The sequence below is a fragment of the Acanthochromis polyacanthus genome, chromosome 21, assembly GCF_021347895.1.
Source record: "Acanthochromis polyacanthus isolate Apoly-LR-REF ecotype Palm Island chromosome 21, KAUST_Apoly_ChrSc, whole genome shotgun sequence".
In the NCBI taxonomy this organism is placed as follows: domain Eukaryota; kingdom Metazoa; phylum Chordata; class Actinopteri; family Pomacentridae; genus Acanthochromis; species Acanthochromis polyacanthus.
Genome location: NC_067133.1, coordinates 31,120,362 through 31,131,295, shown reverse-complemented (window position 1 = coordinate 31,131,295; position 10,934 = coordinate 31,120,362). Strand labels below are relative to the sequence as shown.

Genomic DNA, 10,934 nt, shown 5'->3' with positions numbered 1-10,934 from the left:
TGAAAACATCACTGAAGTCACAAATCAGATATTTACTGATGATGTGTTATTAGATCAGCAGGGATTTGTGGGTAATGTAGTGTTCATGTTTCAGTTGCTGCTTCGTCCTCCGGCTGTCTGACAGCAGAAACTGAAAAACGTGTGAATAAGAACAACAGTTTCAGTTCACAGACCTCTGACCATCAATGCTAATGTTAGCCATGTTAGCTGAATAATGCGCTAACACCTCCTATAGTTCTCCTATAGTTGTGGGGACATTACCATAAAAGCTTGATCCTCGTCATCCACTGAGGCTTCAGCTCCTCAGATGCTGTCAGTGCATGAGGACTCTAACAGGAAATAAACCTGGTGGACCGAGAGACAGTAGCTCATTCTGATTGGCTCACCTGGCAGCAGTGAGGGGGTGGGGCTATACAGAGCTGGATGACTATTGGCCAGTTAGCTGTGACGTGGCAGTCAGATTGGATTTTGATTGGCTGCCAGCTTTTTAGTTTAAGCACTTTGAACCATCCATCCATCCTCTATCCACCGCTTTATCCTCACTAGGGTCATGGGGGGTGCTGGAGTCTATCCCAGCTGACTCGGGTGAAGGCAGGGGACACCCTGGACAGGTCACCAGTCTGTCACAGGGCTACATATACAGACACACAATCACACTCACATTCACACCTACGGACAATTTAGAGTAACCAATTAACCTCAGCATGTTTTTGGACTGTGGGAGGAAGCCGGAGTACCCGGAGAAAACCCACGCATGCACAGGGAGAACATGCAAACTCCATGCAGAAAGATCCCAGGCCCAGGCCGGGATTTGAACCGGGGATCTTCTTGCTGCAAGGCCAAAGTGCTAACCACTACCCACTGTGCAGCCCCATTTTGAACCACAAAACCATAAAATCAGATTTTCACCGTATAGAACGTTGAGAGAACCTTCCTGATCTCAGCTAACAGACTTTCCTTCCGTCTCCAGGAGAACGTGGTGGTTCTGGAGGAGCCTTCAGAATACGACTGACCGCTTTATTCCAGCTGAAGAGAAACTCTGGAACATAAAGACAGAACAGAACGTTCCTCTCATCTGGACTGACGTTCTGGAAGGTTCTTTGATTTTTATGAATCTGGGCATCAGAGGATCCTTTGACTTGGACTTTGTTTTACAGAAGAAGCTGTTTGTTGTTGTGTAAGTTATTTTGCCTTCCTGAGCTGGTTGTACCTGTGTTCTCTGTTTAATCTCTGGTTCCGTTCAGTGAATGATTAAACCGGGTCCAGCTGTAGTTTGGTTCAGTGACTAAACTACGGTGCTCATATCAGAACACTGGTACTAAAAACAGTGAAAGTTTAAATACTTTCCTGCTTTTCCCTCCTGGCTTTAAGATGTTGTTGTAAATTAAACCCAGTATTTATGGCAGGTTGTTCTGTGGCCCAGTTTCTGACTGAAGCTCACGTTCATTTTTAAACTTTGGGTTCTTTAAAGACGTCGGATCATTCCGTACCATTCTACCATGTTTTTAAGCTGCTGAGTTGTTGTAGGTGTGATCTGTTGTCTGATTATCTGAGCCACCAGAACTCATCTTTTATCAGTATCACCTCCATCGGCAGGTCTTTGGTACAACATGAACAATAAACACTAATTCTAAGGAGCTTCTGTCTTTTTTCTTGTCTTTAGGTCATCAACAAAGCAAACAAATGTATATCTTTAAGGTATGTTTTAGAGAACATCTTTACTGAAGCTGTGCTCAGATACTGTTAGGGTTAGGGAAGGGTCGGTAGGGGCAGAGTTAGTCAACCGTTTCAGGGTTAGCAAACTGTTTCAGGGTTAGTCAACTGTTTGAGAGTTAGTCAACCGTTTCAGGGTTAGCAAACTGTTTCAGGGTTAGTCAACTGTTTCAGGGTTAGTCAACTGTTTCAGAGTTAGTCAACCGTTTCAGGGTTAGCAAACTGTTTCAGGGTTAGTCAACTGTTTCAGGGTTAGTCAACTGTTTCAGAGTTAGTCAACTGTTTTAGGGTTAGCAAACTGTTTCAGGGTTAGTCAACCGTTTCAGGGTTAGCCAACTGTTTCAGAGTTAGTCAACTGTTTTAGGGTTAGCAAACTGTTTCAGGGTTAGCCAACTGTTTCAGAGTTAGTCAACTGTTTCAGGGTTAGCAAACTGTTTCAGGGTTAGTCAACTGTTTCAGGGTTAGTCAACTGTTTCAGAGTTAGTCAACCGTTTCAGGGTTAGCAAACTGTTTCAGGGTTAGTCAACCGTTTCAGGGTTAGCAAACTGTTTCAGGGTTAGTCAACTGTTTCAGAGTTAGTCAACCGTTTTAGGGTTAGCAAACTGTTTCAGGGTTAATAATCTGTTTTAGGGTTAGTGAACCGTTTTAGGCTCAGTAAACAGTTTTAGGGTTAGTAAACCGTTTTAGGGTTAATAAACTGTTTTAGGGTTAATAAACTGTTTTAAGGTTAATAAACAGTTTTTCTTGTGTTGTCAGTATAAACCTGCACTAAAACTAAAAAGAGCAGGAAACTGTTGTTTTTAGTTTATTGTTTCTGTTTTATTCTTTACAGTTTCTCTTTGACGTGTCAGACAGAAAACAGAAGATATCTTGTCCTTAATGCAAAATGGATTTATTTACAGCCAATGAGAACAAATATAGAACAGAGCTCAGAACGTGGACTAAACCTGAAGACACCAAACACTCATTAATGTTCTACATCCTGCTGAAGATTTTCATAGCTCATTAAAGAACCTCAAGCTGATTTTTCTGCAGGCGTGGAACATAAAGACGACATGTTGAACTGATTCAGTCACAAGAACTCGACTAGATCTTACAGAAAACGTTTAACTTGTATTTCTCTAACCTCCATTTGATTCAGAAGTTACCTCTGGTCGATGTTTCAGGAGCATTTAGAGGTTTTCTAGTTTACAGTGAAAGTGCTGTTCAGGGTTAGAGAATAAAAAGAACCAGAGCAGCTTTCTGTTCGGTCTGAATCATCCCAGCGTCGATACGAAGGACGTCTGCAGATTTACAGAATCAGGAGAAACAGCAGCTTTATAAAGAGTAGAGCTGGTAAATAAAAGAACCTAAACTCTTTATTTGGATTCTGTTCATATTAAAGCTTCCAGGTTCAGTTTCTGCTCTAGTTGTAAATGACCTCTAACATGATTTAACTGATTTATTCTTTTATTTATGTACTTATTAGTGCAGTACTGAGAATGAATCCTAATAATAATATTAATTTTAATAAATCCGTTTGTCTTATTTCATGTCCAGTCACAGGATGCCGTCTCCAGAATAAGTAAAAACAGGAACGCGTGGTTATTAAGGACAGAGAAATACTGAAGGAATATTTCAGATGATGATATAAAACAGATGAACACGTCTATAAATCAGATATTAATAAAGTATGAGGATGGAACAAAGTGAACTCAGTGCTACATAAAAATCTTTCTATCAGAATCTGAACTCAAACTGAACCAGCAGGTTTTTAAGAGTCTGGACTCTTTTAGTTCTGACATCTGGATTATTAATAAACATAGAAACTGGAATAAGTCCTGCTGGAGAACAGAAGTTAATAAAGCGTTTTAAACTAAGCTGCTGTGTTTAAACTCTGTGGAGCTTCCAGGTTCTAGATGTTCAGGTTTATTTCTGACTGGTTTCATGTTTTATCTCCAGATTCATTTTAATATCCAGCATGTGAAGAATGATTCTGTTCTGATCCGGTTTCTGTCCATTGATGCTTTAAGGAGGATTTAGAACCCGACACTCTGAACAGCGCCAGTTTGGATCAGAACCAGATAAACGAAGTCAGTCCAGGTGTTTCTCAGTGCAGAGAATCTGACAGTACATCACCATGGAGAAGACCAGAGCCAGGATCTGAGGAGAGAGGAGGAGATACAGGTGATCAGAACCAGGACCAGGACCTGAACCTGAGACCAGAACCAGGACCCACAATCACGGAACCTTGTGATCAGCCTGTTATCACTGACTTGTTATTTTCGAGGCTTCGTTGATCTTCTTTCCACTGCCATGCTTCCTGTTTACTGGAGTTCTGAGTGCTCATTTGTCTGTTTGTACTTTAATGTTATCACTTCCTGCTGGTGTCTCTTGTTCAGGTCATGTTTGCAAATAAGAAGTGGTTCTCATTTTTATCTGGTAAATAAAGGTCAGATAAATAAATAAACTGATCCCGTACCTAGTTTTTCTACATGTACTAGAACATTTACTACACAGGTAAGCAGTTCTGAGGTATATTTTGGTTGGTTGCTCTATCGATGCATATTTCCTCACTGTGGGATTCATAAAGGCTGATCTTCTAGAGTTCTACAGTTTCATCTATCCACAGCGACATCCATCTGAGAGTAGATCCACTAGGAAGGATCTATTCAGAAGAAGATAACCTGGAGAAGGTCCATGAACAGGTTCTAGTGATGATAGGACCGTGGGGTCTACAGGAAGTCTGTCAGGTTAAAGGTGTTCAGAGAAGATCTGGTTTAATCTTTCCTTAAAGACTGAGCAGAGTTTGGTAACTGGTTCTACCACCAGAACCATAGAGGAGAAGAGTCCAGCTCTGGACCGGCCCTGGTGTGGAGGTGGATCAGGGACCTTTGGTTGGAGAGATGGAGTGGTAACAGTCTGTCCCAGGTTCACCTGGACAGGTAACAGTCTATCTCAGGGCTACATAGAGACAAGCATTCACCTACAGACAGTTTAGAATCTCTGATTAACCTCAGCATGTTTCTGGACTGTGAAAGGAACCTGGAGAACCCAGCAGGAGAACATGGGGACTCCATGCAGAAAGACCAGAACCAGAACCAGAACACGAACCAGGATCATCTCTCTGTGAGGCGACGGTGCTAACCGCTGACCCACTGTACAGTCATTTGTTAATCGGTGAAATCAGAGGGAGTGGGTTTGTCTCTAATCAGGACTTTATAATAACTGATATCTACGTTCAGATTTAATAAAGTCAAGATGAAGTTCCATCACTGAATGTGAACTTTTGAATAACTGATCTGTGCTCAGAAGAATCAGATTTAAACCAAATAAATGAGCTCTTTAGGTTCTTCTGTATTTAACAGAGGAGATAAAACCTTTATTATTATTATTATTATTATTATTATTATGAATACTACTACTAATAATAATGATTTAATATTGTCCTAATAAAGGAACCAAATGTTTCTGCATCAACCAGCTGAAGACACGAGGAAACGGTCAAAGATCTGGAAGCAACAGGAGTATAAATCTAATATGAATATTAACCTGAACAACTCCGATGCAGACTCCAAACACCAGCACTGATGGGATGTTGTCCAGCAGCCACTGCCTGGCCTTCTGGTAGCACGGCTACAGGAGAAAACAAGATGGTTAGAGGTCCTTCACACTGATCCTGGATCTGCTCCTCAGCAGTAAAAACCCTCAACATGTAGAAGTCATCAAACACTATAAAGTGGACTGATTCACCTGATTTATTAATTATCTGATCATCTGATGCAGTTTCTCTCCTTATTTGATCAAACTAAACACACTGTCCATCCATCCATCCTCTATCCACCGCTTCATCCTCACTAGGGTCATGGGGGGTGCTGGAGTCTATCCCAGCTGACTCTGGTGAAGGCAGGGGACACCCTGGACAGGTCACCAGTCTGTCACAGGGCTACATATACAGACACACAATCACACTCACATTCACACCTACGGACAATTTAGAGTAACCAATTAACCTCAGCATGTTTTTGGACTGTGGGAGGAAGCCGGAGTACCCGGAGAAAACCCACGCATGCACAGGGAGAACATGCAAACTCCATGCAGAAAGATCCCAGGCCGGGATTTGAACCGGGGATCTTCTTGCTGCAAGGCCAAAATGCTAACCACTAGACCACTGTGCAGCCCCTGAATGCACTAGTTTATAATAATTAATATGTGAAGGTATTATTAGTTTGAAATGATTAATAGATGAGGTTATTCTGTGATGATTCTAATAATTATTGATCCTGTGAACAGAACAATGTTCTGATGAACTAAAAGCTTCAAACTGAATCTGAACTCTGACAGAGGGATCTAAACAGATCAGACCTTAGTTTCTGTTTTTGTGAAGCATCAGATTAATCTGAACAACTTCTACTGGAGACTAAGAACCGATCAGAGGAAGAACCGGTCAGAGGAAGAACCGGTCAGAGGAAGAACCGATCAGAGGAAGAACCGGTCAGAGGAAGAACCGGTCAGAGGAAGAACCGATCAGCCCTCAGAGCAGAGAAACTGACCTCAGACCAGCCGTCCTCACAGCGCTGGGTTCCCACAGAGCAGCAGGACGATGGCAGCGTTCCGTTTAGAACATCGAACCAGTCGGTCTTATTGGAGACGCCACAGCATTTAAACTGGAAGAATACATCATTAATACCAGTACTGCAGTACAATACTACCTACTAAGTAGTTAATACCAGTACTGCAGTACTTTTACTAACCTACTAAGTAGTTAATACCAGTACTGCAGTACTTTTACTAACCTACTAAGTAGTTAATACCAGTACTTATGTACATGTTCTCGTGTATAAATCTTCATATCTGTTCATATAAAACACAAACATCTTCCTTTTGTTGTGTTTCTTTTCCTGTTTCTTCAATGATGAAGGATCAATAAAGTTATTTTATCCTAATGATCAGTCAAACTACTGATTATTGGGTTGTTTTAATTGATCAGGACTGATATTAATTAAAATAAATGAGTTATTAAAGCTAATATTAAATCTGACCTCAGAGGCTGACCTACTCTACATCTTCTCTGTTATTTTTTATTCAATAATCACACATAAGTATTGACTAGAAGGTGACTTCTCACCATCTTCTGCACGTTGTCCCAGGATTTCTTCAGCCCAGGCTCTGACTCGTAGATCTTCATGCCTTCCTTCAACTCATCCTGAGCTTTGGAATCCAGCTGACAAGACAAGAAAAACACAATTAGTCATTTAAATAATCCAGTATTGTTTCTGTCTGCATCTTCTGGTCTTGGAGAATCATCTGGAAGAACATCTGGACATTGATGCAGGATCATCTGGAGGCTGGTGAAGGCCACAGGAGGCCAGTGTTCTGGACTGATGCTGGTTTCGAGGTAATTCAACCTGCAGACCTCCTAAGAACTGTTTGGTTCTTCCAGGAGGCCGCTCTTAAATTCCTGAGACCTTGCAGACTGAAGGTTGGCTTTAGTAGATAAACTGTGGAGGTGTGAACTCACCTTGTCATGGAAGATGTGAATGACCAGCACCAGGGTGACCTCAGTCAGGACCAGGAGCAGCAGGATGGTGAAGAACTGCAGAGTTCAGATGAAATTATTATCATCAGAGATCGTGTTCTCCAGTGAGAAGCTGCTGCAGTAGAACATCTGAAGCCTGAATCACCATGAACAGAAGGCAGCGCTGCTCCTTCAGGGCTCCCAGACATCCCAGGAAACCCGTCACCATGGTGATCCCACCGGCCACCAGCAGCAGGTTGGCGGCCGACAGCGACGGAAACGACAGAGGAAGAGACGAGAACTCGGCCTGGGTGAAGGACAACCAGACCCCGACTCCAAACAGACCACATCCTCCCAGCTGAAAGCAAACGTCAGACTTTAGATGTGTTCAGGCTGGATGGGAGGAACCTGAAGAACCAGAAATACTGACCCAGAAGATGAGGTTAAAGACAAACATCAGGTATTTGACGCAGCACAAACACGTCCGAGACGCCGACATCCTGCAGGACAGAAGAGCAGAAGAAGTGAGCTTCAACAAACTGTTCTAGAGTCTAGAACCTGATGGACCTGGTTCTGGTCCTCCACCTGCTGAGCTGCTGTGGAACTTCATGAGGTGCTCTTGGTGTTTGAGGAGCAGCAGAACTCAGAAGATGGACACTAGAAGGTTTGTAGATTATTCTGATCTTCTGCTGAAGCGTTTCTTCCTGGTTTCTCCTTTACATCTTTCTGTGAATGTTTCTGTCGATTGTTGGAAGACGTCTTCTATTAGTTAAACCAGGATGTGTAATGAGCAGCTGTCTCCAGCATCGATGCTGTTATTTTAGTTTGGATTCATGCTGAAGTCTGGAAGTGACCACTGACCCACACAGGAAGTGGAGCTGCTGACAGGAAGGAAGTTCCCTCCCCGAGCCGCTGGACTCAGAGTTTAGTAGAACCAGAGTTCCACCAGCAGACTGAGCTCTAAAGAGGAAATAGATCTCCTGTAGATCTAAAATACTAAACAAAAATGCTTCAAGGAACTTCTCCAGCTGTTCTTGTTTATTCCTATTAACTTGAAACCAGAAACTCTCAGAATTCACATTAATTCAAGCTGAGAAGATTAAAAAACATTCAGGGAAAGTCTCTGAAACCAGATGTTTTTGTCTGAACTCTGATTTATTCCAGATAAAGTCATCAGAATGTGACTGTAACGTCCACAGAGACACGATTTAGTTCACCGTTCATCAGATTAATTAGTTTTTATCTAAACAGTTTCAGTCTCAGCCTTCAGCTGGAAGAAATTCAACCGTTTTTACCCAAAAGTCTCTTTAATAACATTTGAATTTAAGGAAATGATTCTGTAATTATTGTTATCATTATTTTACCTAGCTTCCCCTCACAGATAAATAACATTTTTTTCTGGTTATTATAATTGTTATTATTATTATTATTATGGACTTTGATCCCCAAAAGAACAGCTTTATGGTTTTATTCACTAATATTCACCTTAAATCAGACTTCAGGACATTTATTCTGAAACTCTTGGACTGAATCTATTTTTTATAATATTTGATCTTCATATTTCTGATGTTTCCTCTCTGGTTTATTTATATTAAACTAGTGGAGAAGATATCAGGAGATGAGATCTTTGAGGTGGATTTACTCACTAGTTCAGGAGCTTTTCACCTGATTTCCTGGTCTTCTTCCCACTGCTTCACAGGGACAGAAGATGAAGTTTAATGTTTCCTGTTTATCTCCACAGCTCCATCCTTTCACAGTGTTCTGACAAATGGATTAACTAAAATAAATCTGATGATATTTGACTCCTGCTGGTGACCTTTAGCACTAAAATGATCTGTTTAATGAGACTCTGGTGAACTAAAGCAGACTTTTCTCTGTACTTCAGATGATCTGTTACCTGCAGAGGAGTTCCCTTCTGTCAGATCTTTTCTCAGCTTTAATCCGATTCCTTCTCTTGGTTTTCCTCTTCAGTTGTGTTCGGATCAGATCCAGACTCTTTATCCTTTCCTCTTCCTCACTGCATTCCCAACGGTTCCTCAGGATTCTATGGTTTCCATGTTGAGTTCTAGCTTTAGTTTTGTTCCTTCTCTAGAACCGAGTCTTTGTCTGCCGTCTGTCTCCTTAATTATCTCCAGATGTTCTGTTGCTCCTCCTCTTCCTGTTTTTCCTCACACTGAAGCTCAGCAGATCCTTCTTCATGTCCGCCAGCGACCGGCTCTGACTAACTTCTGACCAACATCAGGAATTCTTCCCAGCATGCAGTTCTTTCCTGTCCTTTTTTATTTTCTGGGATTCCTTTAAAGAAGAACAACTGCAGGAAGAAGAACCTTAAAACCTTCACAGCTTTAAAAAATAAGATCAGTATTTATCAGTCAGAAATGTTATGTCATTTACTCACTGTGACATTTAGAGAAACTCTAAATATCAGCTTCTATTATTTAATAAAGCTATATGTTTACATTCAGTTGAGTTATTTATTCTTATATATATTTCTAATTGATCTACTTTAGCTCATTACTTTTCATTGATGTTCAGCTTTGTACCACATCAGTTACTGTTTTTAGAGTTCTAATACATCCAATAATAATCTGTCCTTCAGTTACACATTTTGAAGCATCTCTCACTGCTTTAAACATGTCTTGATGCTGAACACTGTGAAAAGCAGAAATCCGTTTGCAGGTTTAGTCCTGAAATAAACATATAAACAGGAAGGTCTAAGCTGCATTACCAAAATAAAAGCTTCATAATCACAACCTCAGACACACAGGTGAGATAACACACAGAAACCAGCAGCACTTCTGAATGGATGACTGGGTTCTGGTCCAATCAGGTGTCAGATCAGAGGAGCACCAGAGGACTGAAGGGACCAATCAGAGGACAGGAGGAGAGAGAAACAGCTTCCTCTCAGCCTGATGCCGTTTAAGATCCTAAAACTTGTTTTAGTTTCTCTGATTCTGATCTTTATTTATCTGAAACTATCAGTTATTGAGAAAACCGGAAACTCCAAAAATAATAAATTATAGAGAAATGAGCTGCATGATGAAAATCTGAACCACATTTCTATGAAACCTCTTCAGCTCCACATATCAGCTTCAGTTGAACCTGCTGGTGGCGATAGAGAGACGATCTGGTCACTAATACCTTCTGACTGCTGTCGTTCAGTTTATTGTGATCCAGCTGATATTTTCTGAAATCCTGAACTCTGGTCTCTAAAACACAACAAGAAGAACCTCTGATCTTCCATCTTCTGCTGTCGGTTCCTGTTCTGCTTTATTGGGTCCTAATCGACCATTCTGGGGTAAAAGTCCATAAAGAATAAAATAATTACCCTCCTGATGGCTTTAGCACCTTTTATTTCACTTTTCAGTGCGCATGTGTTTGGGTGGAAGCAGTGGTGTAGTCCAGGATATACGGCGGTATACGGCGTATGCCCACTTATTTTTCAGTTAGCATTGCGTATACCCACTTCTAATGCTCCCTGGTGCGCATCACTCAGTAATATCTGTGTGCCAGGTAGCCCTCTTTTCCTTAAGGATGATGAAGCCATGAACAACCCTCCTCTGCCTGTAATTGGCTGGTACATGCTACCTTCACTGATTCGATTGGTTAACTTTAGGGATGAGCCAATCAGAGGCAGAGTAGGGCGGGTCATACAGAGGAAAGTTTTGCTAACACCTCTGTGGCACTCCAGTTGATTGACAGGTCTGCTTGAAAGATGCGCGGA

General features: G+C 41.4%; 1 protein-coding gene across 2 annotated transcripts; it reads right to left on the bottom strand.

The window, feature by feature from the left end:
• Positions 1-2,589: 2,589 nt before the first annotated feature.
• On the bottom strand, positions 2,590-9,464 carry tspan4b (tetraspanin 4b). 2 transcript variants are annotated; one of them, XM_051940927.1, is made up of 8 exons: positions 9,108-9,464; positions 7,641-7,710; positions 7,377-7,568; positions 7,214-7,288; positions 6,821-6,916; positions 6,246-6,359; positions 5,245-5,328; positions 2,590-3,855 (listed from the first exon to the last, which is right to left on the bottom strand). In XM_051940927.1, exons 2-8 carry the CDS (start codon positions 7,707-7,709, stop codon positions 3,787-3,789), a joined length of 699 nt encoding a protein of 232 aa, XP_051796887.1. In that variant the 5' UTR covers position 7,710; positions 9,108-9,464; the 3' UTR covers positions 2,590-3,786. The 2 variants fall into 2 exon arrangements, with proteins under 2 accessions (XP_051796887.1, XP_051796888.1); XM_051940928.1 differs by lacking the exon at positions 9,108-9,464 and adding an exon at positions 7,796-8,358.
• Between the last annotated feature and the right edge of the window lie 1,470 nt (positions 9,465-10,934).

Bases quoted from the DNA above. Each gene is read 5' to 3' on its own strand.
- tspan4b (XM_051940927.1), bottom strand. From the start codon at position 7,709: ATGTCGGCGTCTCGGACGTGTTTGTGCTGCGTCAAATACCTGATGTTT. The intron at 7,569-7,640 runs GTCAGTATTTCT...GTTTGCTTTCAG, and splicing joins TCTTTAACCTCATCTTCTGG to CTGGGAGGATGTGGTCTGTT. The intron at 3,856-5,244 runs GTTAATATTCAT...CTCTCTCCTCAG, and splicing joins TCTGCATCGGAGTTGTTCAG to ATCCTGGCTCTGGTCTTCTC.